The sequence below is a fragment of the Pyrgilauda ruficollis genome, unplaced genomic scaffold (assembly GCF_017590135.1).
Source record: "Pyrgilauda ruficollis isolate IOZ18807 unplaced genomic scaffold, ASM1759013v1 scaffold55, whole genome shotgun sequence".
Classification (NCBI taxonomy): domain Eukaryota; kingdom Metazoa; phylum Chordata; class Aves; order Passeriformes; family Passeridae; genus Pyrgilauda; species Pyrgilauda ruficollis.
In genome coordinates this window covers 6,173,311-6,201,028 of record NW_024527155.1, presented here as the reverse complement: position 1 = coordinate 6,201,028, position 27,718 = coordinate 6,173,311, and the positions used below count along the sequence as shown (strand labels likewise).

At 55.0% G+C, this 27,718-nt stretch overlaps 1 protein-coding gene across 2 annotated transcripts; it reads right to left on the bottom strand.

Annotated features, from left to right (window-relative positions):
• DUSP8 (dual specificity phosphatase 8) lies at positions 1 to 27,088 on the bottom strand. 2 transcript variants are annotated; one of them, XM_041481124.1, is made up of 6 exons: positions 26,669 to 27,088; positions 20,323 to 20,461; positions 3,762 to 3,928; positions 2,481 to 2,640; positions 2,172 to 2,295; positions 1 to 1,798 (listed from the first exon to the last, which is right to left on the bottom strand). In XM_041481124.1, exons 1-6 carry the CDS (start codon positions 26,897 to 26,899, stop codon positions 709 to 711), a joined length of 1,911 nt encoding a protein of 636 aa, XP_041337058.1. In that variant the 5' UTR covers positions 26,900 to 27,088; the 3' UTR covers positions 1 to 708. The 2 variants fall into 2 exon arrangements, with proteins under 2 accessions (XP_041337058.1, XP_041337059.1); XM_041481125.1 differs by lacking the exons at positions 20,323 to 20,461; positions 26,669 to 27,088 and adding an exon at positions 11,193 to 11,709.
• Between the last annotated feature and the right edge of the window lie 630 nt (positions 27,089 to 27,718).

Here is a 27,718-nt window from a genome sequence, read left to right as displayed (position 1 = left end):
TATTGCTTAGAAACTCGTATTTCAGATTTAAATACCATACACAGTAAAAATAGAGCTGAAAGTACCGCCCCACATTGTCTGCAAATCATTGCCAGAATGAACAGCTTCAATAAATTAAAAACAAAACAAAAAAATTGAAATATTATTTACGTCTCAATAAAAATTGCAGTAAAACCATTTACCTTTTCTTTCGTGTGTGTGTTTTCGGGTTTTTTTCTTTATATTATATATAATATATATTTATATATGTATAGGGCTGCTTCAGTGCAGCATTTTTAGGATACTTAGCCAGAGAAACACAGCGGAGCATGCTTAGTGCACCAGGGTGCAGGGAAGGGGCAGCTGTGGTCCCCCCTCCAGGTGCTGTGCCCCATCACCACAGCCGAAATTGCAATCCCTGCCACTTCCCCAACTCTTCCCACTTGAGTTTTAGGCCCAAATTTTGTGTGTGGGTCTCTGAGGGCTGGGGCGCCCCGGGGATGGGCGGGGAAGGACCAGGGTGAGTGCAGGAGGGACACTAAGCATCCGCCACATGTTTCCCGACTCTGGAAAGACTCGTCCACCTTCGCTTCGGTTTCAGCGCTTGCGCTCCCGAAAACGCACGCGCAAGTATAAATACACCCCCCGACCCCACCGCCCCCCTTCCCGCAGCTTAAATATCCCCCCGCCCCAGCCCCGTCCCAGGTCTCCAGGCACCCCAGGTGAGTGTCAGGACACCTCGATGATCTCCATGCTGCCTGAAAAGCTGGACTGTTTGCTGATTTTGCCCAGCTCTTCCCGAGCCCTGCCCTCGGACATGGTCTCCTCGAATTCCATCTGGCAGCTCCTTCGCTTGAATTGCTTCTCAGCACCGGCCTCCTCGTGCCAGCTGTGCCGCCCGTCCCGTGGCTCGGCCCGTGCCTTGTCCCTCAGTCTGATCTCGCATCCAGCCGCCGCCGCGCCGCAGCCGAACGGCGGCGGGTACGGGCCGGCGCTGGGAAACAGGCCCCCGCCGCCGCCGCCGGTGCTGCCGGAGTCCTTGCCGAAGTACCAGCCAGCCTCGCCCGAGGCAGCGCCGGGGGACTCCAGGTGCACCCCGCTCCAGGCAGCGGTGGTGGCGCCGGGCGCGGAGGGCGGCTGGCTGAGCCGCGGCGGCAGCCCGTCCTCGGCGCCGGGGCTCTTGCGTGTGGCGCAGGTCCCGCCGACGTTGAGGCTGAGCCCGTGGGCCGGCGAGCCCGCGGCGTGCCGGTGCTTCCGCCGCTGCCTCACCTTGGCCTCCAGCAGCAGCTCGGGCCCCGTGGGCCGGTCGGGGCTGTCCGCCCCCGGGGAGAAGGGGCTGAGGCTGCCCGAGCCCGAGGGGCTGTCCAGCTTGCAGAGTTTGGGGGCTTCCCCAGGTCCAGGGGGCCCAGGGGGGTCCTGCCGCAGGCCGGGGGAGTAGGCAGACTTGATGTCCAGGGAGAAGGAGCGCTTCAGGCGGTTGGTGTCCTGGATGCGCTCGGAGGAGAGGTGCAGGCCATTGAGCCCCTGCTGCAGGGTGGTGGGTGACAGGACCTTTGGGGTCCCGCCCTGCCGCTCGAGGTCACTGGTGGGGGATGCCGAGCCGCTGCTCCTCGGCACATCCTCGGCCTTCTCTGAGGTAGGTGTTAGGGGATGCCGGCTGCTCTCAGCCACCTCTGCTGGGTCCTGCTGCGCGTCCCCCTCGCTCCAGTCGCCCTTTGACTTCAGGGCCTTGAGGAGCTTCAGGCTCCTCTCGTACTCCAGGAGCTGACCCAGGAAGTTGAAGTTGGGCGAGATGGATGGGCGACGGTCCTTAACAAACCTGCCGGGAGGCACAGACAGCCCCGTTGGTGCTTGGTCCTTCAGTAGGCCACCCCTACTCTCTCAGCCTCTTTAGGGAGAAGAGGCATCATCAAGAACCTTCTGACCAGACCCTCCAAAGAAAAGGATCTTGGGGAACCATGGGGCCTTGAGATGCCTGAGAATTAGAGCTGAGACTGCCTCCCCACTCCCTACCATTCCTTGTTGCATGCATTTTATGATGGAGGGTTTGGTTTGGTTTTACTGGGACCCAGCCAAGGCAAGAGAGAGCTTCAAGGAGCCCTGACCCTCTCCTTCTGGGCTCAGCCTGCTTCCCTTCCCTGGAATGAAGCACACTGGCATAACCCCCCCGGTACCCTCAGGGGAAAACTCACCTGTAAGCATCATCTGATGACATACCCATGGTCTTCATGATGTAGGCGATGGCAATGGTGGCTGACCGGGAGATCCCAGCCAAGCAGTGCACAATCACCTGGCAGCTGGACACTTTCGCTTTGTCTGGAGCATGGCAGAAGAAACAGAGAGAACAATGATGGTGAGCAAAATGGTTCCAGCCTCCCTCCCCAAACCCCAGCCCCTTTGTGTGAGAGGGACAACAGCTGCGAGCAAGACCAGGGAGGACAGAAGAGTTCAGGTTGTGAAGGCTGAGGACTGGAGAGTCTGCAACCATAAGAAAAGCTCACCAATGAACTCAATGGACTTGTCCAGCCAGGGAAGCAGCTTCTCACAGTAGTTGTCATTGACAGGAATGCGCATGAAGTGACTATCACAGATGAAATCTGGCTTGGGACAGGAGTTGCTGGCATTTAGGACATAGCTTATCCCATTCTGTGTCATCAGGTCCTGGTGGGAAAGAAGCCATCAAATGATCAGCTGAATTCAGCTCACAGCATGTACTGAAGGTCTCTTGCCATGCACACTCCCTGCCTTTTCCCATCCCAGCATTTTCTCCTGTGGGTCTCCTAGTGCTGCCTTGGTCTAGTTGATAATATGATGATAATACAGCAGAGACCAGCTGAAAAGGTCGTGTCAATTTAGATGACACAGGTTTGAACCTCAGCAGATCTTTATTTTGGTAAGTAAAGTGGGCAAGGCCAAAGACACCTGGAAAGGGGTTCCAGAGGGAAAAACCCAGCAACCGCAGTATGAGAGGAATAGGACAATACCAGAAAGAAAATTAGCAAAAACTCTGTCTGAACGCTGTGAAAGTATCAGCTGAGGGAGAAAGGAGACATCTCACTAACAGGATGGAGTGAGTCACTGGCAGCACCCTACGTTAACCAATGTGGCCAGAAGAAGCTCTATCCATAGGCAACAGAGTGAGGCCTTGCGTGGGCAGTGCTTCTCTTCTCCAGCACGTGGCCACATTGTGGGGATGGCAGAAAACACAGTTCCAAAACGTGAACAAAACCCTCCAAGGAAGTGGGGAGGGAAGGAAACCATTGATTTCCCTGCCTGGCATTGGTTCCTCAGGATTTTGGCCGCAGGATTTCAGCCCTAGGTCTCCAGTGGCCTGTTCCTGCCCTTTCAGCAGGGTTGATGGAGCCAGTCCAGCTCACAGGCTCACATTCTTGTAATCTTTTTCTTTCATTTCCTTCTACTCCCTGTACATAATTTCTCTCTCCCTCCCTTCTGTCTCCAACTCCAGTCTGGTGTCATGATCTGTCTCCCTCCTGGCCTGCCATGGATGAGGATGCCTGGCTGGCTCCCTCATGGCTGCAGCAGGCAGATGCTTGGCAGCACTTTAACTGCAATTCCTCTTTCTTTCTTCTCATCATTACTTTTCCTTTAAACAAAATTCCTTCCCTGGTGTGACATCACAGAACAGCCTTTCTGGCACCTTTTAAAGGGCACTGTGTGGTCTTCCCACTGGGAAGGAGAGAAATCCTTAATACCTTCACCCCTCTGCATGACTGGGGTCCCCAATGGTAGAGGGCAGACGTGTGCCCTCAAGAGGGCTGTACCTTGTTCAGGACATCCTTCTGGGAGCCCAGGTAGAGATGTGGCAGGATGCGCGTGGGGCCAACGTTGGCCACAGGCAGGCATGGCTGGGAGATGCTCATCGGCAGGATGGCAGCTGGCTTCCCCTCACAGAGCCCTGGGAAGCAGGATGAGAAGGTGGCAAAGCCTCCTGTGGAGAAAATGGGGACAGTGAGCTTGGAGCAGCATGGCCAAGGTCATCAGTAGCTGGGCACAAAGTGGTGATAACCCTGAAGCCCTGAGAACAGAACTTCCAGGAGCAACAAGCCAACAGTCACCACTAACCAGTGCACATACATTGTGATGGCCATGACACACACACACAGAGAAAGGAATGCAGAACCAGCCCCAACTTTTCCCTGTCACAGCTGGATATTAATGCACACGTGAGGCATCCCACACCCTCGCCAATGAAGCTGGCTCTTCTCAACTTCATTCAGACAAATAACAGGAAGAGACAGTCCTTTTCTTGGCTCCCTACTATTCTGAGGGCAGGGTCACATTTTGATACCAAAATCCATCAGGGCAGGATGACGACAAGCCAACCCCCTGAGATGCAAAGCTCCTGGGGTCTGAGAGGTCAGCCCAAACCTTGCTGCATTGGCTACACTTACACATCGTGATTTCTGAGAGATGCCTTCTCTGCCCAGCCCTGCCAAGCCCATGATTTCTGCCACATCATGGTGGCATAATGGTACTTGCAGGCCACTGCTGTTTTTCATGATCTGACCTTACTGAATGTGACAGCAAGCAGTGTCCAGTTTACTGCACCAAGCTGCTGGGCAGTCACACTCAGCTTGAGCATCTTGAAGCCCAGTGTTGAAAGAAAACCCCCAGCCGAGGTTGCAGTAGCTGGCATGTGACAGCCAGAGGTATAGTCACAGTGTCTGGCATGGTCAAAAGCCTGAGAGCCAGTCCTGAAAGCTTGAGCAGGGCTGCAAGTCTTGTCCAGCTTGCACAGAGGGCAGCAAGGAGAGCTGGAAAACCCCTGGTGCTGTTGCATGTCCTGCACAGTTGCATAAGACCACTGATCCTGATTTGCTCTCACTTGCTGATCCGGTACTCCAGGTCAAAGCCAGGTCTGGCTAGCAATAGCCTAATTCCACTTCTCTCCAGCTGAGGACATCTGATGGTGGCAGCTTCATGCAATGGAGAGGAGCTTGAGTCATATCTGCCTCAAGTCTCCCTTGAGGTTTTCCCAGTTATGCGAATGAGCAGATGCAGCTTGACATCACCCAAAGGGCAGAGAGGACTTGGGGGCTTGACTGCCTCTGACTACCAAAGGGACCATTATGTTCCCACGAGATCCTTTAGAAAGCCCAAGTCTCTGGACTGAGCACCCTGAGAATCCCTGGCCCATCTCCACAGCTGAACAAGACCTTTTAACGAGCCAGTCCCTCTCCCCTTTGGAAGCAGGGCAGCCTTGGCATACTCTCAATTTATGCTGCCTTCTCCAGCATTTTGGCAACATTTCTGCTGATCCTCCTGGAGCACCTTTCTGGCTGCTGGTGTGGCACCCACGCTCTAGAAAAGCATGACTGGTGCTGCAGACAAGCCATCTAACATGTCTGTGAGATGAAGGTGATGGAGAAGCCAAAGCAGTGCACAAAATCATGCTCACACTACTTGGGAACATCCAAGGTCCTCCATCACACTCCATCTCAGCATCTCCTGGTGTCAGCTCTCACTGACTTAAGGAGAAGGTGTCCTTCAACAAACCTCTTTCGTCCCCTCTGTTTTCTTGTCTGGCAGCTAACACACCTCCCAGCTTTAAAACCTAGTCAAGACAGGAGGGGTAGAGTTAAAGCACCTTATCTTTTCCAGCACTTCCTTTTCTCTTGCTCCCTCCGAAATGACATCACCCCTCAACTGGGACATTAAATCAGAGCAAAAGCAGGAGGCCCAGCACAGGTGCAGCATAGCTCTGGTTACTGCTCATGCCTGCACTGTGGCCCCATTGCCAAGGACTGTCCCTCACTAGCCAGAGCTCTGCATGGACACATGCAACCTCCCTGCTTTGCCCTGTGCTGATGCCTGGGGTATGCTGGGGCAGAAACCCTTGGGAAGTGTTTCCTTCACTTGCCTCTAGAGAAGCCTGCAGCACCTGAATTTGAGTGGGGCACAGATCTGACCCCAAGCTTGTGTGAAACATGGGATTTTTTCTGAAGGAACACAGCATGTTTTTGGGGAGCAGGGCGCACACAAACGCAGCCCCAAGGATCAGTGCCTGCTCTGGTCCATAGGTGTCCAGCCTCTTGTACTCACATTCACTGGGAGCTGCCCAGGGCAGTGGATGGGTTTGTATGGCTCTTTAAGATGATCTCATAGTTCAAGCAGGTCAGGGCATGCTGCTCTCTGCCCACTGCCTGTGTCCACCACACTCAGCTGGCAGCAGATCCTCTGCCAGTCCTGCTTGGGGAACTCCAGGCAGGTGCTAAGGGGGCTGTAAGGAGGGCAGGGATGTTTGGAAAGTGGCAGCAGCACCCTCAGCTGCAGAGCCTACCTGGGCAGGCTGCCACAACTGGAGGATGCTGACACCTGACATGATGCCCATAGCTCACCTCACTTGTCCTAAGCAAAGCCTCAACCCTGTTTCCGGGAGCCCGGGCATGCTCCAGCCCCCCTGTCCTCATCTTCCCCATACCTGCAGCTGCTGAGGGCAATCTGGGCTTGGGGGAAACCCTAAAGATGGGGCCAGGTACTTGACACCATCCCAACATGGAAGCGACGCTCACCCCACCCTGCAGCGGCTGCTCCAGCGTGCCTTTCATTTTTAGAAAGTGAAGCAGCTCTTCAAACAATCCCAAAGGCAGTGAATGTCCCTGGCTGGGCTCCAAGTGATACTTGGGCTTCCCTCCCCTCTATGCCCCAGGCCATGGATCTCAGGTTTTGCTGGGAGGGAGCAGCAGAGCACAATGAGGTGAGGAGCCAGGGTAGCACCAGTTCTGGCCTTTTCTCTTTTATTCACAATGCTGGTGCCAGGAGCACCATTTCTCTTGGCATGTGTGGAATTAAGCTCAGGAAGGATTTGTATCTGTCATGGAGTGGGTGTTTGGGGATCTCTGGTTTCTTCTGGATGCTCCCCTACCCTGGTGAGGGCTTGTTGGGGAGGAGCTGGTCCTTGTGTGGCGTGGCCCAGTGAGCTGCTCATGGTTCCAGCATGGAGGGTTCTTAAAACCATTCCCTGGAAAAAACACTGTCTGCCTGCCTACTGCAATTAACTGAGGCACAGATCATGCCCAGGAAGAGGAGTGGGAACTGGAAGGGAAGGGAACCAGAACAAAAATGGGGATGCTTTCACTGCTGCTGCTGAAAATGGAGGAAAGAGGAGCCAAGAACCAGCATCAGGCAGGTTCTAGGAGGCCTAGGGAGTGAAAATCACCCTCCTGCAAGTGAGAATCACACTGAGGCACAGGGTGCTGCAGCAACTTAGTGCCAGAAAAGTGCAACAACAGAGACCTTGTATCTCCCTCACCCAAGGTTTCACTCACAGGGTGCTGACCACCCTTCCACCTCCTGCTGTGTCCGGCAGAGACCCCTCTGGGCCAGCCCCCCAGCCCTGCTCTGCATGGCCCCTCTGTCAAACAGAGGAGAGGGGAAAACACCACAACTTCTCCCCTATGCCCATCTTTGCCAGGCCCTCCCCTCTGCGCATTTTCCAGCTGAACATCTATGATAACCACCCAGTGAAATTTGATTTATTGTGAGAACAGACACTGCAGAGGGAAGGCAAAGAGCCTGGGAATCTCCCCGAGCCTGTCCATCAGGCCAGGGGGAAGATGCCAGCAGCATCTTTGAGCAGGCTCCTGTGGTACCTGCACTGCTGCAACTGTTGGGAGCCATGTGACTCCTCCCCTCCAGCAGCAAACTGCACAGGGAGGAGGCCCTCTGCCAGGCCCTGCACCAGTGCCTGCCTGCCCGGAGACAGCTGCAACCAAAAGGAACAAAAACACACATGGAGGGAGATTGCAAGATGTAAGAACAGAGATGTTGCACTCCTGAGCTGGGACCCTCACAAAGCTGGGGGACCCTCCACTGCCCTGGCTGTCACCTGTCACCTTCAGGTGGTTTTTGGGGAAATCCTAGTCATAGCTGGGTCACTGACAACATCACAGGCAAAATCTGTCACCTGCGAGTTACACTGTGCCCTTCTCTGCCAAGGCTGGGCAGCAGTGGTGGTGCAGAGAAGGTGACATAGAGGGTGACAAAGTCCTGACTAGGGACAGGGATGTGGTGTGGCATTATTTTCTTCTGGTGGTAAGCCTTAGCTTTAGGGATTTACAATCCATTAAGCTGCATGAGATGCTAACAGAGACACTGCTGAGGATAAAAAGGTGTGGGACACATCAAGCATGGATATCCCAGCTCCCTGTTGTTCCCTGTGTCCCTCCCTGCACTGAGGCCATCTTTTTAGGCTGGAGGTGTAAGTAGAGCTGGGGCTTGAAAATCTTCTCACACCTTGCTCTGATGGCTGCACTCCGCACATTCATCTCCAGCCCCATGGACTCACCACCTCCTTCAGACGCCTCTGAAAAAACCCAACAGCTCTGGCCTTGATGCTGTGCCCCACTGACTGCAAGAAGCTGTGAAAGGGCCACCCAGGGCACCTGCCTGACACCAAAACTGCTCAAAAGAGCCACATGCCTCTTGAACAGCCCCATGAGTCTCACAGAATTTTCCTTAGAGACACACTGAGCAGCATGTCCTATTCAGCAGCCTCCCCTGTGCATTGCAGGCTCAAAGGTCCCCACCAAGAAACAGGGAAGAGGTGACATGTCACTCTGCTGTGGCATCAGTTTGTGGCAGCAAGGAGGAGGGGATCCAGAGCTGGAAATCCTCCCTGGGCCAGCAACTGCCACACCCCACTCCTCACCTCCAGCTCTCACACCAGAAGCTAGAAGGAGACCTGCAGGGGTATTAAAGATGTGTTTTACAGCCCATCCTCATGGCTGCAATAATGAGAGTTAGAGAGCAGCAGCCGGAGCTGTTCAGAGACCGGCTCCCCAAGCAGCTGCCGGAGGTTTTGTGGCAGCCCGCAGCCTCACCAATGAGTTTTGCGCCTGTGCTTTGCTGGAGACCCTCTGCCCCGCTAAAGCTCCTGGCAGCTGAGGGGGCTGAGAGCTCTGCCCAGCTCTCATTAAAATGCCTGTGGTGGCTGGGAGCTGCTGCCAGGGCGGCACGTGGCAAGGAGCAGCAGGGCATGCAAGCGAGCACGCGCCTCGGCTTGCTGCTGGAGCAGCCGCCACGCCGGCATGGCTCCCTCGCTGCCGCGTTGTCTTGGTGGCCATGGTGGTGCCTGGATACCTCCTCTTCATCAGCCCAGCCCCCTGGGGGACATGCTGCTCCCAGTACTCTCACCCATCCATCCCCAAGTGTTAAAGCATCTTGCTGAACAGAGGTAAGGCAGGAGATGACAAGAGCTGGGGGGGACCCACAAAAGCCCAGCCCTCACCTGCATTATGTTCAGCCTTCTTATGACAATGAGCCTTACTGCTCGGCCGAGCATCTCTGCCGCAGGTTGAACTGAAGGACAGAAAATGGAGGAGCCTGGCGAGCTGCACATCAACCCCCAGAGCCGCTGGGAAAATCCCTCTTTGCAAAATGCCATCCCTGACTCTTGTGCTGGGTGGGAGCCTGTTGGTGCCGGCAGCTAAGCCGGGCGGCATGATGAAACACTGCTTACTGCCACCCTTACTCACTGTGCTCCAGGGAGCTCCGGGGCTTTGTCAGCATTTCCTGCTGCCTGGGACGTGTCTGAATTTTCCCCCTGCCTCCATCCTCACTGTTTCCCCGGTACTGTAGTCCCTTTTGATTCAGCCCATCCCTCCCAGCAATGCCTGATGTGGACACAGCCCATTTGATTGCGCATCCTTCCCACAAGCCGGGTGAAATCCTGGTGCTCTGCAGCCTGCCCAGCTTGCCCTCTCCTGGCTGGTGCTCTTTCATGTCCCTCCCGTCTCAGAGCATTGGAGAGAGATGTCCAGTTTTCAATCAGTCTCTTTTTCCACTCCCCTGTCCAGGTTTCACCATCCCCTCATTTGGTACAAAATTTCATCACCCCACTGTTGACTCGTTTTCTTTTATTTTTTTTTTTCCCAGGCAGTGAGGATGAGAAAGCCATGAATCAGCCCTATTATGGATTCATGTGCATTCCCTGTTTCCCCAACGGTCACCCCAAACAGCCTCTGTCCATCTGCTGCTACAGTGCCCTGCTGCCTTCCAACCTGTGCCAGCCCCCATGCTTTGCAGGCTGGTCCCAGAGCCTGCTCCCATTCTCCCAGAGAAACAGAAAACATCTTTAAAAAAAGGCAAAGCAGCAGAAAGGAAGCCCTCTGCCTACACAACCGCGGCCACACTCCTCGAGCTGTTGAGCTTGATTTTCCTCTGGTGACTGTGCCTGCTTTGGACCAGCCTTACTCGTTCTAAGTAAAGAAAAATGTGTCATTTCCAGGAGTGACTTATTACTAATGACACCATCACTGGGTTATGTGCTTCATGCCACAAAAACCTGTCAGGCACTTTTAGCAGCCTCCCATTTTAAGTGGTGATGGAGGGGAAGTTGCTTGATTCAACCCTTCGGTAATCTAGGTCATCCCAGGCTCGGCATATTTTTAAGCTGCTCCAGTTAATATCCCCTTCCTCCGTGTGCCCTTCGCCCTGTCACTGCGGGGTGGAAACACTGCAAAACCCTTTTCTGAAAGAAACCACCCAAGATGGGCAGCGCTGGTGAAGCGAAATGGCTCCGGCGGGCAGCTGTCTGGGTGCGGGCAGCAGCGCAGCGCTCTGAGCCGACGGCCCCTTGTTCTCCGCGCCGTCCTTGCCCCGCACACTCTCCTCTGCCCGGTGCCCCCCGCCCCCGCAACCCGGCGCCCGAGGGCGCAGAGATGCTGGCGGCAGATCCTCCTGGCTCCCGCACCTTTCCTCCTTCCCTTCTCCGCTCCGTCCGCGCCCTCGCCAAGCTCGTCTGGACGGCGAAGGGTTCAGGGGAGCCCGGAGCGGTCCCCGCGGCCAGACAGTCTCACCGGCCCCCGCACCGGTGGGAGGGCTGCCTAGCGCCGGGGCCGCTGCAGATGCTTCTGCCCGCTGCAGGCAGCCGCTCACCTGCCTGAAGGAGCTGCCCTCTCCGTGCAGCTCCCGTCCCAGCCCGGCCGCCTCCGCCAGCGCCGCGCACATCGCCCCTAGCTGGGGACCGGCCATGGCTCCGCTCCGCTCCCCTCCGCGCTCCCCGCTCGCTTCCATCTCCCCGCTCGCCAGCTGCCTGCGCTCTTTGTATCGCCAGCACCGCGCTCCGCTCCCCGCCGGCCACTCGGCAAAGGCGATCTCCGGCCCCCGGGCAAAGCAGGGCTCCGGCGGCGCAGCCCCCTCTTCCCGCTCCGTCCCCATCGGAAGGAAAGGCGCCGGGCCGGCTGACAAACCTCTCTTGTCCCTGCTCTCCTTCATCCTCCGCACCCTTATTTTCAGCTGCATCTGCCCCTCGCGCATGTCTGTCCAGAACTGGTCCTCGGAGGGAGCAATCATTACATCCACGGGCATCCAGGCAGCTGGGCTGCGGCTCGCGGGGGCACCTCTCACCGTCGCCAAACAACAGCTGGCGGGCAAACAAAATACTAAAAAACCCAAAAAAGCGCCGCTGCAGCACAGCAATGCCGGCCTCCCCCCGGCTCCAGCCTTCAGGCTGAACAAATAAAAACCATTAAAAAAAAGCCGAGCGGGGTAGGGGGGCTCGGCGTAGCCCCCTCTCCCCGGCCGCCCCCCTCTTCGCCGCCCGCTCCAGCCCGAGTGAGCTCAGCCCGGGAGCAGCCGCCCCATCCGCCGCCGCGCTCGCTGCGCGCCCGTACCGCGCTCATAGCTAACGGGTCAGGCATGCGGCCGCATTCCTTACTCAGCACACAGACACGCAGCACAACGCCGGGCTGACATATGCTCCGCTCCCCGCTTAAAGGCGCAACCGCGATTTTCTCGCCCGCCCGAAGCCCCCCGCAGCGAGCGGCCGCGGCGGAAGATGGATCGCTGCACCGCGCCGGCTTTGGCCCCGCGCAGCTAATATGGGGACGGGAACGTGGTGGGAGGAAGCTCATGCCCACACCTCATTTTAGCACCTGCCGGGGCGGTGTGCGATCAAACCCCCACAACGAAGCGGGGATGCAGCACCACACTCCATCCCGGCTCCCTGCTGCTCCTCGTACCGTGAAGGCACCCCAGGGCTGCACCCCCTCCCCACAGCGGCTCCTGGCAGGACCAACGTGCATCCCCTGGGCGATGTTTAACTCTGAACCCCAGCACCAGGAAGGGCAATGCCATGATCTCAGTTTCCCAAGAGGGAAACTGAGCCACAAAAGATTAAATAACTTCTCCGGGGCTCTTTGGTGCAGGGCAGAGCTGGGGACGAGACAGCAGGTCCCTAATGACGAGCTCCTCTTGTCTCTTAACATCTCCACTGAGAGCATCACCCAGGAGGATGCTCATCCTGGAGTGGTCCCAAACAGCTGACGATGAATGGGTCCCAACAGCTGGCAGGAAAAGGGGCTGCTGGCACTGGGCTGCTCACACCTGTGCGTGGCCATGTCAGATGGAGTTATCTGCCTGGTCCCAGCAAAGCAGGACCATGGTCTGGGGGAGATGTACCCTCTGCCAAAGCCTCCTCACGTGCAAAACTCCAGCAAGAGGGGACATGTAGGAATAATCTTCCTAATCTCACTGGGGGTCTATCCATCTCTAGGGGCTTCTGAAGCAGGCGGGGAGTGATGTATTTTCTTCTTTGCATTTGTTCTGGAGGAGAAAATTACTTGTCCCCCGCTTCCCACCCGCAGAACTCCTTAATACATCTCCACACAGCTCCTTACGAGTTTATTGCTCTGAGCCCAGGCCTCCAGAAAATCATTCAGGATTATAGTAAGCGGGGGAGAGAGGGGGGGGGCATGTATTGTGCCTTTGAAAATCTGAAGCTTTATGGGCTGAAAAACCCCAGGCTGAGCCATATGTGAGTGACTTCAGTGTTTTTCCTTTGAATGACATCACATGAGATGAGGTCATTGGCATTAACTAAGTGCTGTCTCCTCCCCCCCACCCCGAGCGGAGCCAGCCTCCTAACGAGCCTTGTTGTTGTAACAAATATGGTTTGATTATTATCAGATGTGGGTCAGAGGTTGGATAAAATTCAAAGCGTGCTCCAACCAGGCTGGAAGAGGGAAGCAGCCTTCCCCCACAAGCCGTGCTCGGGAAGTGACTACCACAGCACGTCCCCAGGGGGATGTGTGGTCCCCCACATTTGCCACCACTGTCACTACAAGGGAGGGCGCATGATGCTGGTGGCCAGTGCCAACGCCTGCCAGAGATCCCTCTGTGTCCCACTGCCACTGCACCAGCAGTGCTCTATCCATGTTGGGGGTGATCCAGCTGTGACCTGCTCTGGTGGCCGTGGCTGGGGGTCTACTGGGGGGGACCTAGTCACTCTACCGGGGTCACCGGGTCATGCAGGGGCAGTGGGCAAGGGGGATGCTGCAGGAAGCATGTAGTGAATTAGGGGGTACAATACTCAACCTGCCCCTGACCCAGAGATGCACAAACAAAATTTGCCTTTTCTCACTGCCCCTCTGGTTGTCCATCTCCCTCAGGTTTCCAAGAACTATGGGCACAAGTTATTTTGGTAATGCCAGTGTCCTTCACAATGTATTTGGACTGAGATTTCAGTTCAGAGCTCCTGGGAGCACCAGGTGGGAAGCTGGGCATGATACCACCAAGTAGACCTCAATGCAGGAGGCTTACCAGTGTCCCACACCCCTCTGATCCTCAGCAAAAGACAACTGAGCACAGATAACCAGCACTCCCCTTCCTCCACCAGTGTGAAGCCGAGCCACATGGAGATGCCACTTGCAGCTACGGTTCCCCATTTTCTGCACCCTTTTGCCAAAACCTATATAGGGGTTGGCACCTGGGGCAGGGGGCAGCTGGCAAGCAGAGAGATAAAAGACAATATCCATAGTGCAGAAATACATTCCATGCATCAGCTGCTGCCCCTTGTCCCTTTTTCCCAGGTGCTCCTCCTGGCCAGGATGTCACCCATCCTGCCTGCAGCCCCTATTTATCAGACAAGAGGTGCATCACCCAGCCTAGTCAGCCTCACTTCACTCTCATTGCCACAGCACTCGCTGGAAAAACATCTGCTGCAATGGGTTGGAGAGACTCATGTAATCCTCCTGCAAGAGCAGGGAGCAGGATGAGTCCCTGTCCAGCACCTACATACCCTGTCAGGACAGTGCCTATAGCCTGGCACAAGCCCAGCTGGGCAGGGCCAGTGGTTCCTCTCTCCACCCAGCACTGGGACCTGGTAATAATTGCCAGTGACGACCTTTTGCAAGCATGCAGCACAGGCCCAGGGAGAAGGGGGAGGCGGATGAGGGGAGGCATATTTCTCAAAAGGAAGGAAACTGTAACTGGGCAGTGGCCCCTGCCCATCAGGATCTCTTACTGGGGAAGTTGCCTTCCTCCCCTTGACCTTCCAGAAATGAGAAATGAAATTACACAGCAGTTTTCTAAGGCATAGCAATCAGAGGGCTGCTCTTCCCTACGCCCCTTCTCCTCTGTCCCACTCTGCCTTTGACCCTTTTGCTTGCCTTTTCTGGGTCCAATGGTTAAAAAACACGGCCAGAGGGGGAGGGGAAGCTCCTCAGGGTAATTATAGAATCGGGAAAACAAGCTGTCTGACGACAGCGTTGCTAAACAGGGAGGTTTAGAGCATAGGTCTGGAATACAATCAGCCCTGCACATACGTGACCTGGCTTAACCCCTCCCAGGGATGCAGTCACTGGTCCCGCCGGGCCGAAAGCCTCCCAGGCATCTCCTGGTTGTGGTTCAGGGTGAGAAGGGGGCACCTTACTCCGCCTCTGTGCCTTGGACTGAGGAGACTGGGAGCACTCCCTAGGGCACCCGCCAGGCTGGGTGTCTGAAGCTGGATGCCAGCACCCACTGAAGAGGGGCTAGAGGGCAAGAAAACACAGTCCTGCCCTGGCTAAAGTGGTCCCAGATGGTTTTGCTGTAGGAAAGGAAGCAGCTCCTCCAGGGATGTTTTGCTTGAGAGGAAGGGAGGTTCAGAGACTTACCTAAACCTCCAGGATTGTAAAAATCACAAACCCTGGCATTCCCATTTGACTTTTTAAAAAATGCCTTTCCCTCTAGGCTGGTATCAGTGTACTACCTCCAGTCCTCTGGACAGTCATAAGAAAAACATCACCACAATTAATCCCCATGCACCTCACCACCTACAGCCTGAAGAAAAGCTGGATGTAAGCCCCTGCACAGCCCTTCTTGCCCTTCTTCCATTCCTGACCATCATGTGGACAATTTTAGATGAACAACCAGAATCCCCATTCACATTATTTACAAAGCTGGCTCTTCAAAACTCCCAAGTCTAGGAAAAGCAAGAAATTGAGAGTCTTATGAGAGCTCTTTTTCCTGTCTCATCCTACTCCCATACCTTCCTTATTCAAACCTACACTCCTTCCAGCTAAGCATCTGCTTCTTTGGGTTCATCACAGTATGCTGTGGGATGGAGATGGCCACAGGGGGACACAAGTGCTTGCAGGAGGTTCAGAGACACTCATCAGACTTAAAGGAAAATCTTTTAGGTATACCTGATGGATTCATGCCAGTAAGTCCCCAAGTGCTCTTAGACATTAGAGCCTGAGGGTACCTGAAATAGCCCTAATGCTTGACCTCCAAGGGCACCTTCAGGCCCATGTACTGAGCAGAGGCTCTGCTGGAGTCAGGGGACAAAACCCACCAGCTAGTGCATTTTGCACATGCTATGTCTCCAGCAGACACAATGACAGCCCAAACTCAACAGGTGAAGTCGTGATGCTGTGCAGAGCGGGTGATGAGGAACGTGACCATCAAATCACCAGCTGCACTCAGGTCCTGCCTCCCCACTCCCATCAGACAGCTCTGAGATTTGCTAACGTGGTTAGAGCATTGTGCTAGTGACACCCATGGGTTTGAGAGTTTGATTCCTGTATGGGTCATTCACTTAAGGATTGGACTTGATGATACTTGTGGGTCCCTTCCAACTCAGAATATTCTGTGATGAATGTGTGGGTATTTGGGGTATTTTCTTCCTTAGGTTTTAGTTTATTCTTTTTTCTTACACTGAGTTTATAAAGATACCTCAATCCTGTTTCTGGATCCTGCTAAGCTTTTATCTTCAGCATATGCCGTGACAACCTTTGGACATACATGCTGCCACTCCAGCCTCTGAGACTCAGACTGAAGACAAGCCCCGCTGCTCTGCCCTGCCTCTGCCCTGCTTTCCACCTGCCTAGCTTGGCTTTTTTCATTCATCTTCTTTTTTCCTCCAGAACAGCTCCAGCCCAATATGTTTCAAAAGGAGCAGGCAGCAAGGAAATGTGTAGCTGGCATGTGGCTTCTTACCAACACGACATGAAAAAGTATTACGGAATTTTCAGCCAAGGATGAGCAAAGTCATGTTCAGTCACCCTGATGTTTAACCTCTTTTTAGGACTGTCCCTATACAGGAAAAAAAAGTTTTTCTTTACAACTTTCGGGGAGGTTTTTTCCTTTTTTTTTTTTTTTTTTTTTAAATTAAAATCATCTATCTCTGAGTCCTTGTGTCTAAAATAATTCCAGCCAGCTCTTCAGTGCTAAACCCACTCATGCCTGGGCAGCCCAACTCAGCTCCTGCAATGGAAATCCCCTTTCCTTTCTTGCTACTTCTTTCTGCCTGCGGCAAAGTCACCTGTCTCTGGTAGATTTCCCAAAATCCCCAAATCTCATCCCCCACCCAGATGACTGCAGCCATGCAATTACAAGTCTCGGCAGCCGTGCTGGAGGGCCATGGCACCGCCGGGCTGGAGAGGAGCTGGGTCAGGGCCAGCCTGCTCGCTGAGGAGGATGGCGAGTGAAGGGCTGGGAGGGATTTGTCGCTGATGATATTGTTACATTCTTTCCGAATCCTGGGAGTAAACAGACGCTCCAAATTTAGAAGGAACAGGACTGGAAAATTTAAACATTCCTTGAAGAATTGGTACAAAAGGGGGGGGGGGCGCTGAAGATGATCTCACAGGCACTCCCGAGCCAGATGAAAAGCTCATGACTGGAGTTCAGAACGCAACTGAGGGGCCTGTTTCAGGTCGGAGCACGATATCGCAGCGGAGAAGCTCCCCCAGCACATGGAACTGAGCAAAAAGAGCCTCTGTCGTGCAAGGGGGGTCCCAAGCCCCGCAGCCCAGGCCGTGGGGCCGCCACTGCTGGCCACACTGCCATCCTGGCTTTATCTCCAGCTGGCACACGGCTTTGAGTGCAGGACAGAGAAGCCCGGTGCTCAGCCTAAGGACCACAAGTAGGGACAGGATGAGTGACTGAGCATCACGTGGACCAGCATCCCTCAGCTGTCGCTTTTAGCCACTGAATAGGAGTAGAAGAAAATCTCCACACTGCCCGCTGCAGCTGGAGAAATGGAGAGGAGCTGGTGAAGCTCAGCACCCACCAGCTCAGCACCACACACGGCTCTGGACAGGCTCCCATTCCAGAGCTGGCACATGGGAGCTGTCAGGGAGCAATGGAGCCAGACTGCTGCTGCTGCTGCTTCATAAGCAGATAATGCCTCTTAATAAAAACCAAGCGGGTGATTACAAAGGGGAAGAATAAGGGAGGAAAAATATAGCAAAATAAAAAAAAGAAGGGAAAAAAAGGAAAAAAAAGCAGGAAAAAAAGCAAAAAAGCAAGGGTTTGTGCTGAAGTAAACAAAGGTTAAAGAACAGTCAGGCTCCTGCAGGAATAGCAGAGCTGGGCTGGGAGGGAGGGGGCATTACGTAATGCAGGAAAAATGTTGGCTCCATTCAGTTTTCCACCACTTCATGTGATGTCAGGAAAACCATATAAATCAACAGTCTTTCTGCTCCCACGGATGGAGGGCAGCAAGCAGCACTATTTATACTTACACAATTAAAGAAAAAAAAAAAAAAGAAAGAAAAAAGAAGAGAAGCTGATGATTTCCAAGACTGGGAATAATTGACTCAGATTCTTCCCTGCCAACCACTGGAATCGCTGCTTCTGGGCTGTTAACCCTTGAGGAGTCCCTGGCACCAGTCCTGCCACCCCCAGCTCCCCTGTCCTCACCTATCAGCCTCCATCAGCTGCTCCAAGGGTCAGAAGGTTGCTGGCCTGGAGGTGAGCAGGAACAGCCAAGCCTGGTGTTTGCACAAGACGGGGACACGGAGGCACAGACCCCAGCATCTGCTGGGGCTAGAGAGCTGGGCAGCACAGAGGGGCTGTGCAGGGCTGCCACACTGAACTGGGGACCCTCAGCACAGCTTCCCTGGGGTAATGGCATCCACTGAGGGACAGGCTGAAAGTCTCCCAGTTCTGGGATTGCCAACCCACTGGGATCACAAAGCACCTTCAAGGAGAATTCAGGCACTTCTGAGACACCAGAGGGGTTGGGGCTGGACAAGGTGCTTGAGGCCAGAGTGGACAGACCAAGGGGTTAAACCCCACAAGGGCAAGGGTTCAGAATCAGGCCCACTCACACATCCTGTCCTGGACCCCCCAAGCACTCCAGAGCTGTCTCTACACCAGCCCACCGCAGCCAGGAGGAAGCTGTGCCTGTCAGCAAGTGTGCCCAGCTTCCTCTGGATGCTCTGCACAGCCATTCCAGTCATGATTTCCATGTGAAACACGCCGCCATGACCCAGTGTTCTACATTTCAGCTCCAGTTTTTCCCCCTGCTGGTGGCACATGTTCCACATAAGGCTGAGGCCCTGCTGCGCTTTTAATTTGGGAGGCTTGAGCTTTGCTTGGTGCCTAGCACACCCACACTCCTGCTTGGGGCTCCTGCAGCCCAGGAGGATGGAGATGGCTGTCCTGATGATGGAGGAGGAGTGCCCAAGTGGGGGACAGTAGGTTTGCTGGCAGGGGTTTGGTGGCGGTGTGCTGATGGCTGAGGGGGTGGCACGCTCCTGGGGGGTACTGGGACTACGAGGCTCCCCCAGGCCTTAAGGCAAGAAAAGGCTCTGGGGCTCTCAGGGACACCTCACGCAGCCCTGTCTGGCTTCAGGAGGGGGGGGCAGGGGTTTGCAGCCATCACACAGCTCTGCTCCTCACCCAGCCCTGGGAAAGTGGCAGCGGGTTAGGGGGTGCCAGGGTCACACCCCCAAGGCTATTTCCTGACCCATCCCTATGACTAAGCAGGTTCCTTCCCAGATGCAGCTGAATCTACCATTTCCTTCTCCTGCACCACATGCCAAGCTGTACCCTATTTCATGCCACAGCGACCTTGGAACCACAGGCACAGCTACTGAGGCAGGCCAGCTCAGGGAGGCATCCTCCAGCACTGGCCTCAGCAGAGCTCCTGCAACCCAGGACACAATAATTAGCTTGAACATGACTTAATGTAGTCCCTGCTTGGTTTTGTTGGTAGAACCCGGGGCCAGGGGGTTTAATCCAGCTGTTTCTCTGCTCTGTTCTCCTCGCCACAATGTGGCTGCTCTAATTCAACAGCACTTACCCCTGCCCTGCATGGGCAGGGCTCCCTGAATGCCACTTGCCCGTGCTACCTTCTCCCCCACAATTACCCTCTCCCAGGGTCTCCCACTCTGCAGGTGTGGCAGTTCCCTGCATCCCTGTGGTGTCCCAGGGCACAGAGGTTGGTACCCTCTGCCTCAGCCCCAAAGCGGTATCCAATTCCCACAGGATGAGGACAGGCTTGGGGGACAGAGGTGATTCCCCTCTCTGTGTTTTTGGCACTGTTTGGGAGCGTGGCTGAGCTCAGTGGGACTGAGGGGCTGCACTGGGCAGTGCCTGCCCACCCATCCATGGCAGAAAGCTCAAAGGTAGGCAGCCATCAGAGCAGATGCCTGGCTGTCCCAGCCAAGGGAAATCAAAGGCATCTTCAGCTCTCCCTCAGGCAGTTCCCTGCTTCTCTCTTCTCCTCTTTGTTGGGCTGGAGCTTTTCATTCATCAGTCACCTGCCTCACTGCAGAAGGGCTGTAATTAGGGCAGCACGTGCCTCCTCCTGCCTGCACATTTGTGCCCGGAGAACATCATCTCCGGCAGACCCTGACTCACTCAGGGATGACCCTCTGCCCCTGCCATCCTTCTCTTTTCCAGTACATCCATGGATTTCTCCTCCTGCCCTCCCTTTAACAGCAGCAAGAGGGAGCAGAGTGCCTGAACCGGGTCTGATCCTTGGCACATTGACCAGGGATGAAGCAACAAGGGATGGGAGAACAAAGGGCAGCTTTTGGATGGCTGGATCCATGCCACCACAGCTCCTCTGTACCCTCCTCTTTCATTCACCCTGGCTGGCAGGGAGATGGACAGTGCAAGGAACGAAGGCATGGGGAAGACCCAGTGATGCCAGCGTGGGCTGAGCCTCCTCAGCCTGCATGCAGGGCTGCCTGCCTCCACCACAGCCACTGGTGGCCAGGGAAGCGGCTGCACATGGACACGGACGGCCACAGATCTGTCACTTGTCACTCCAGGCTAAGGGCATGCGTGCCCCTTAGAGATGCAGTGGTAACCCAGGGCTCCTACCTGTGAGGATGGAGACACTGTGGAAACAGCTGTCCAGCTTGCCCAGGAGGATGGAGAGGAAGCTGTCAGCAGCCAAGCCGGTGACGTCCCGCGTGCTCTGGTCGTAGACCACCACGTCCTGGTGGTCTTCTGCCTCCACCTGTAGGGGAGTGGCAAAAAATGGGCATCAGAGAAATGGGCTGCGCACTGAGGATTCCACAGCACCATGGGAAGCAAAGCTGAATTTAGTGGTCACACAAGCAGGAAATTCCAGCTCTGCACCATTTCCACAAGCTGGTTTTGGCCACCAAATGGAGAGTCCAGCCAGGGTGGGACTCTGCTCCATGGCTGCAGGTGAATGAGTTGGTAGAGGTGCCCACTGGCGCACTCTCACCAACTACGAGTGCTTTTGAGCATCCTACCTAAAAGAGCGTCACTCCTCCCCATCTCCCACCCTCAGCTAGCTGTTACTTAACTGCATCCCAGATATCACCTTGACTTCATCCACCACTTCCTCCCCAGCCAGCTTTTGCCCTCAGATACTCTTCCTCAGCCTGGATGGCGTCACAAGGACAAGAACACAGGGATTTGGGAGTGGTTCTGCAGACAGGGGTGCTGCCAGCACAGCCCTTGTGCTGTGGCTGGAGTCAGCAGGGGCTGGATCAACAGCTCGTCAGGGCTCAGCCTGGGGACACCATGCCACTACATGTCACCCCAAACAGATCACCCCTAAGGGCCGAAGGAAAGGGAAAATCTCTTCTTTTGCTTAGTGGATGTTCTAGGTGATGTTCTTTCTTCCTTTTGCAATGTGTGCTGGGGCCTGCACACTGCAGGGATAAACTGGGAAGAGGGGAAGGAGCTCCTGGGCTGCTCTCATGTGAGAGCATACCACAAACTGCACCTAGCTGCCCACCACTGCAGGGATAAAGTGGGGCAGGTGAGATGGTGGGATAACCTGCAGGCAGGAGTTCCCCCACACCTGGTGATGACTGGATTGCAATGAGAGCACTCAAGGCACAGCCTGACACTCCCACACCTACCTGAAGGTCCATGCACCAAAAGGAGATAAAAACCCTCACAGAGGCATAGCTCAGCTCATCTGCTGAAGAGCTGGGTGGGCGGCACACACCTGCCCTGAGAGCATCCACCCTTCCAGCCGGCAGGGTAAGGCACATCCATCACATCATGGGAGGAGGGGAGGCAGCAGCAAGCAGGGAAGGAGGGAATGTGTGCAAGCTGCTCTCTTCTCAGCAGCCAGTGCTGGAGCTGCCCATTGGCCGCTCTGTGCCAAGCCCTCTCCAAAATGTCTTTAGGAGACCCTTGAACAAGGTACCACTCATGGATACCACCTCGTTTTGCTGTCTCACTGCCAAGCCCTATCTCACCACCAGAGCGGATTCGCTCAGGGTTGCTGTCATTATAATGCTGCTTTCACACCCTGCTGCAGGTGCTTCCCTGCTCAGCAACGTGAGCACCATCCAAATAAAACTGCAGGGAGCACTGATTTAGCTGAGCTCATCACATCTCTGCGCCGCAGCGGAAGGACAGCCCCGCACCAACAGAAATCCCCGTCGGGGCACCACGCACAGCTGTGCTCGAGGAAGGGGGGCTCAAGGGACCCACCTGTCCCCAGCCCGGCACCGGGGACTGGAAGGCAAAACTGGCCCCACGGCTCAGCAGGATGACAGGAGGCATGAAAGGGCAGGATAAAAGGGAAGAGAAAAGGACATGGGAATTCTAAAATAAGACACTGAAAAATGACTGGAGCCACCTGAGATAAGCCAGATGAGGATCTACTCCAGCATCTTTTCCTCAGCCAATCCTGACGCAGGACTTTTGTGGGAGGTCACAAGCACAGCTGGAGGGAAACACGGTGGCTGACAAGCTGGTTCAGAACTGGGAACCTACCTCAGCAGCTGCCTAGCCCTTCAAGGCTCCCTAGCACATCCCAAACACCCAGTTCTCACCGTGAAGTCCCATGCCAGGAAAAACATCTTTCCCCAAAAGCACAGTGAGGCAGGAACCACTCTGTGGTGGGGCAGGAGCTCATCCCAGCTGCACAGTCCTGGATGAGGAGGCTGCAGGAGAGATACCAGCTCTGGCTGAGCAGCATTATCCCACAATAGGATTTAGTGTTCCCTCCACACGGGAAGGCTTTGTTTGGGCCATTACTGCAGGGTTGCTGCGCGACGGTAGAGATGTGCAACACGGTTTACATCTTATTAAAGTTATAAGGTTTCACTCAATGTAAATGCCAAACAAGTGCTGGCCTCACATGGCCTGGCTGCAGAAAATAAATACCTGGCTTGCTGGGGGATACCTGCAGGAAGGTCTTGAGGAGCCCTCATGGAGCATACAAGGATGCACTGGCATCCCAGCTCCTCACCACAAAGGGAAATAAGACACAGACATTTAATCAAGACATGGGTCTCCCATTAATCTCATGCCCTCCTGAAATGCCCCATCTCTGGCTTTAAACATAGGGAGGCTAAAAGCTAACTGGGCCAGAGGAGGGTAAAGCTGAAGAGATGCTCCATACTATATTCCTGCTTCTGCCAGGTGCTGGCATAGGACAGGGATACAGCTGACAACAGAGGTATCCTTCTGAAAGCAACACTTTTACCAGGGTTGCTGTCACCCCAAAACTGCTGAAGTAACCCCAGGCATCACCCTCCAAACAGGGTCCCCACATCCATCTAGCAAGGGACAGGAGGGCCAAGATGAAGCAAGTCTTTTGGCTCCAGACAGATGTTGGTTGGGGCTTGCAAACCCATGCATGCCTTTGAAAAGCTGCTGGCCCACTCCAGGGCTGGAGGTGCCCCAGAGCAGCTCCCCAAGAACAAACATCCCTCCTGCTAAAATCCTGGCTGGAGGGATATGACCAGCCAGGAACCAGGACCACCCGGCCAACAGCTCCAACCAAACCCCAGCTGAGACCATGGATTCATTGCCTTTGTGCCAAGCCCTGTGCCTCCCATCACTGTGCCCAGCTCTGGCTGGAGGTAACTCCCACATGGACATCAGTCCCCAGCACTGTGTGGTTAACACAGCTCAGGTCCCAGCTCTGCCTCTCCCCAGCTGCCAAGCAAGGATAATGATGCTCTACAGGTGATCCAGGCTAAGATAAGAGTGAGCTATTATTATTATCCCAATTACTACTGACATCTCAGTCACGTATTGTTTCAAAACACAGTGAATCACCCCACTGAAATAACAGGGCTTCCATCAACACAAAGAGCAGCCAGGCACAAGGCTCAAAAATAAGTCCTGGCTTTCCCTTAAGCAAAACAGCTGCTTGCAGAGCCAAGCTCCTAATGCAAACAAATAAATATTCCCATCACCTGAAGAGACCCTTGTCTTGCCTCAAAGCATGGCTGCAGTTGCTCTGGAGATTGCTCCACTTCAGGAAGTGAGAAGTGGTTGAGAGGTGGACTTTCCAGGGGGATCTTGAAGAAGTAAAACTTTCAACATTTCCCTAAAGAAATGCTAGTGAAAAACCCATGCAGGATTTTCCCATAGCCTCTGCTCTCCAAACTGCACCGAGGAGCTGAATTATTCCAGTTGTTATCGGAATTTATTATTGTGAGAGTCTATTATTGTCAGCACTGGGAGAAGGGTTCAAAACCAACCAGAAGCAGTTATGTTGGTACCATTTCTGTGTGGAGGGAAATGACTGCAAGAGGAATTGCTGCTGCAGCTTTTCCCAGATTGGGCACCATGGGAAGATGGTCCACACCAGGGCTTGGGGAGCACTGGCTATGGCAGCTGCCACAATCATAGGATCATAGGCATAATTAATTGAAAAAAAGAAAGGGATTTTAAATGTCTCTATTTCTTCTTTCCTCCCAAATGTCCTTTCCTCTCCTCGCTCCAAAAAAAAGCCAGGAGCTGCTGTTATCCGACAGCATCACTTCAAACTGCAGCCCACAGAAGCATTGCTAATGGCACCCTTCCTTAACAGCAACAAGGAAAAGGAGAGAATAAGCACTGGGAAAAGCAAATTAGACAAATTCTCCCATCCCCCCCTGCCAGCACGCAGGCAGGAGAGCGGCGTTGGCGGCCAGGTGGGGTTTGCCCAAATGCTTTGCCCTGTATCAGCCCGTCTCCCTGCCCAGGAGGCGAGCCCCACGCTTAGACTCGCCGGGATGGGATGAGCAGGTTCAGCGCTCTTTGCTGGAGGGAGGAGGAGTGGGACGAGGCGAGGACTCGGGGCTGCCCTTCGGCTGCCCGGGCAGCCCCGCGCCGCTGCCATCCGCCTTTGTCTCGGCAGCCCCGGCCGGCCGGGAGCAGGAAACAGGAGGAGGGCGGGAGGCCCGTCAGGAGGAATAAATGGGGCCGGACAATCGCGCTACTGATGTCACCCTTCCTGCCATCTGCTCCCCACGCCAGCCGTGCCCCCCGCCCCCCAGCACCGGGAGCCGGGCCACAGCAGGGCTGGGGGATGCTGACCAGCGGAGGCAGAGGAGGCAGGGAAATGACACAGGGTGTCAGAGGTCTAAATCAGCTTTCAGCATCCCCTTCTGAGGATCTGTGCACCTCACATTGATTTCTCGGGGTCCCAAAATACAGTCCGACTGAAATGGGAGGTGGGGAGAAGGAAAAAGGGTGAGAAGAGAGTTCATCACCCCAAAAGGCAAACACACAAGTGCATGCACAGAAAGGCTTGGACACCCCAAGCCACAGCCACCCGCCCTGCTTTATGCCAGATGAGAATACAGCAGTGATCCCTTCCCAGTATGCCCTTCCAGCTTCCCAGGACAAGTGGTTTAACCTCTCAGGGGTGTCCTGAAGCTTAATTGACTCCTGAGCTGCATGTGTTGGGGGAACCAGCCAGCAATGGGCACGGCAGGGGTGTGTGCAGAGCAGCAGCACCAGTGGGGACATGCAGCCTTCTGCCCATGGATGTGCCAGGAGGGATTTCAGCTGCATCCAAAAGAGAAGCAAAAAGGAGTTAAAGGCGATGGCAACGCCTCACTCCTCTTCCCCTAGCATCCCTGGTTACAATCATGTCTCCAGCCAGTATGTGGACCATTATGCAATGATCCAGGAGCTGGGAGCAAACGATCCTTCTAAGCTCCTTCTATGGGGACAGAGCAGGGAATGCCAGGAAGGACCAGCCGGCCCCTTTGGGAGCCCACTGCTCCACTGCAGCTGGCGAGCTGCAGGTTTGCAGGCGGATGGCATCAGCTGATGTTAACTCTTCCACGCTTCCCCCTTCCCTGTCATCCTCCTCTTCTTCCTCCCCCTTGCGCATCGCTTGTTGTGCTGCTGCTGCCGCTCCACGTGACAGCGGCCACTGCAGAGGTGACCCTCGCCGGGAGGAGGGCGGCCGCTCCGCTCTCCTCGGAGCTTGCGAAAAACTGATTATTCTGCTTTATTCTCCAGGGGATTTAAGAGCAGCTAAAGCCGTTCAGGAATCAGTCTCTGCAATCCCCTCCAAATCGCCCAGCCCAGAGCATCCCCGAAGCAGATTGGCGCGAGGCCGCCCCCCCGCGCCGCCAGCCCCCTTGATCCCGCGGGGTGATGTCACCGCCAGCCAATGCGGACAGCGGCGGCTTCTCGGGGTGGCGGGGCGGGGGGGGGACACACACGACGCAGATGGCTCCAGCTGGGCCCAGCATTTGATTAATCGCCTGAATTACCCTCGCTTTGCCATAAAATTACAAGGCGGGAGTGGGGGAACGGTGGGAGCGAACTGGCAGGGCTGTGATGGCAAGCCACCCTCCGGACGGTGAGCCAGCCGCGGGCTCGTCCCGGGGCCACTGCGGCACCCACCGGAGCAGCCCCCGGCAGCACCTCAGGAGGGCACGACCCAGCCCACGGCTCGGCAGGGACAGGGACACCCGGCACTGCTCCGGCCGCCCAGCTCCGTGGCTCGGAGCCACCTCTATTATTTAACCAGGGGCGATAGAGAGAAGCCTGGGAGAGATAATATGCCATGACACCGGATAAGAGCTTCTGGCGTCACAGGGGAGGAGGATTACATGTCCCTGAATGGAGTTAGAGATGACAGAGGGGAGGGGAAGAGTTTTTAGCAGGGGATTAAGTTTACAGCTCCAGGAAGGCTTTGGGGGGTTGTTTGCTGTCATAAGACAAGTCCTAAAGCTGATATACCTGTTAGACTTGCTTGGGGAGGGCTCCTGAAGCAAGGAGCCACGTCAGTGGGGTGGGGGCAATGAACAGCTCCCCGAGGACAGCCCTGAGGCCAAATGAGCTCACACTTTAGCTCTCCAAAGGGTGTCAAAGAGATGCTGGCAGATACCGGGGGTCGAGGGATGGAGGGGAAGGATCCCTTAGGCCAGTCTGCATCCCACAAGAGAAGAGGGTGTGAGCACCTACCAGGAAAGGTGAGGGTCAGATCCCTTACCTTCATCTTGGAGGCAGGCTGGATGAGCTCCGTGATGGAGACCTTGTCCTGCTGGAGCCTTCTCTTGACAAGCTTGGAGCAGCAGATGTTGACGGAGCTGAGGACGTGCCAGGAGTTGTACTCCACGAAGGAGCGGCTGTCGATGACCAGGGTGCCCTCCGCTCCGTTCCTCAGGAGGCTGGCCAGCTTCTTGGGGTCCATCACCTTGCGTGGGAGCCTGTCCCCAGCCATAACGGGCCAGTCCCCTCTATGGCAAGTGGGGAGCAAGGGGTGGAAGGGCAGGGCAGGGACGCCAGCACCCGTCTCCCCAAGGGGAATGAGCGAGGGGTGAGGGGTGAGCAGGGCAGCACCCGTCCTATTCTCCTCACGCTGCTAATGCCCAGAATGCCAACTCATTGTGCTGAACCTGGAAAGAGAAGAAAGGAGACAACAACCCATCAGCTAGGCAGGATGATAGCTGGATGTCTTCACCAGAACCTAAGGGTGCAACAAGCCACACTTTCGAGGTGTGTTCTCCCAGCCTGCTGGCATGTGTGGCTCCAGAGCTGCCCAAGCCAGAGGTTTTCTCTTTGTATTTAATAGCCCTCAGCAGAACTTTCTTCTATAAATTTGTCTAATTGCTTTTTGAAGTCATGTCAGCTTTTAATTTAACAGGCACACTGGCCAGTGGTAGGGAGTAGAATGGCTTGCCAATTACACTGAAGAAGTCCTTCCCCTGGTTTGCTCCAAATCTGCTAGCTGGTGGCTCCTCCATCATCTACTGCTTGCACCAGAAAAGACCGCATGTGCCTGTTCCCTAATCTTCTCCACAGTTCTTACCACATTTAGACCTAATTTTTAAGGAGCTTTTCAGGTCAAAGCATCTACAGAGCCACCAGTTACACAGACAGACACCTTTTGCCACACTGGCCAGCCCCGATGTGCCATGTTTGAGAGCCAGGCACATCAGGGACCTGCACAGGGCAAGATGTCACCTCCTTTGCCTGTTTCCAGTACAACAGCTCCTCACACTCAATTTGCTGTTTCTGACCTCTGCCAAGCCCAGAGCTA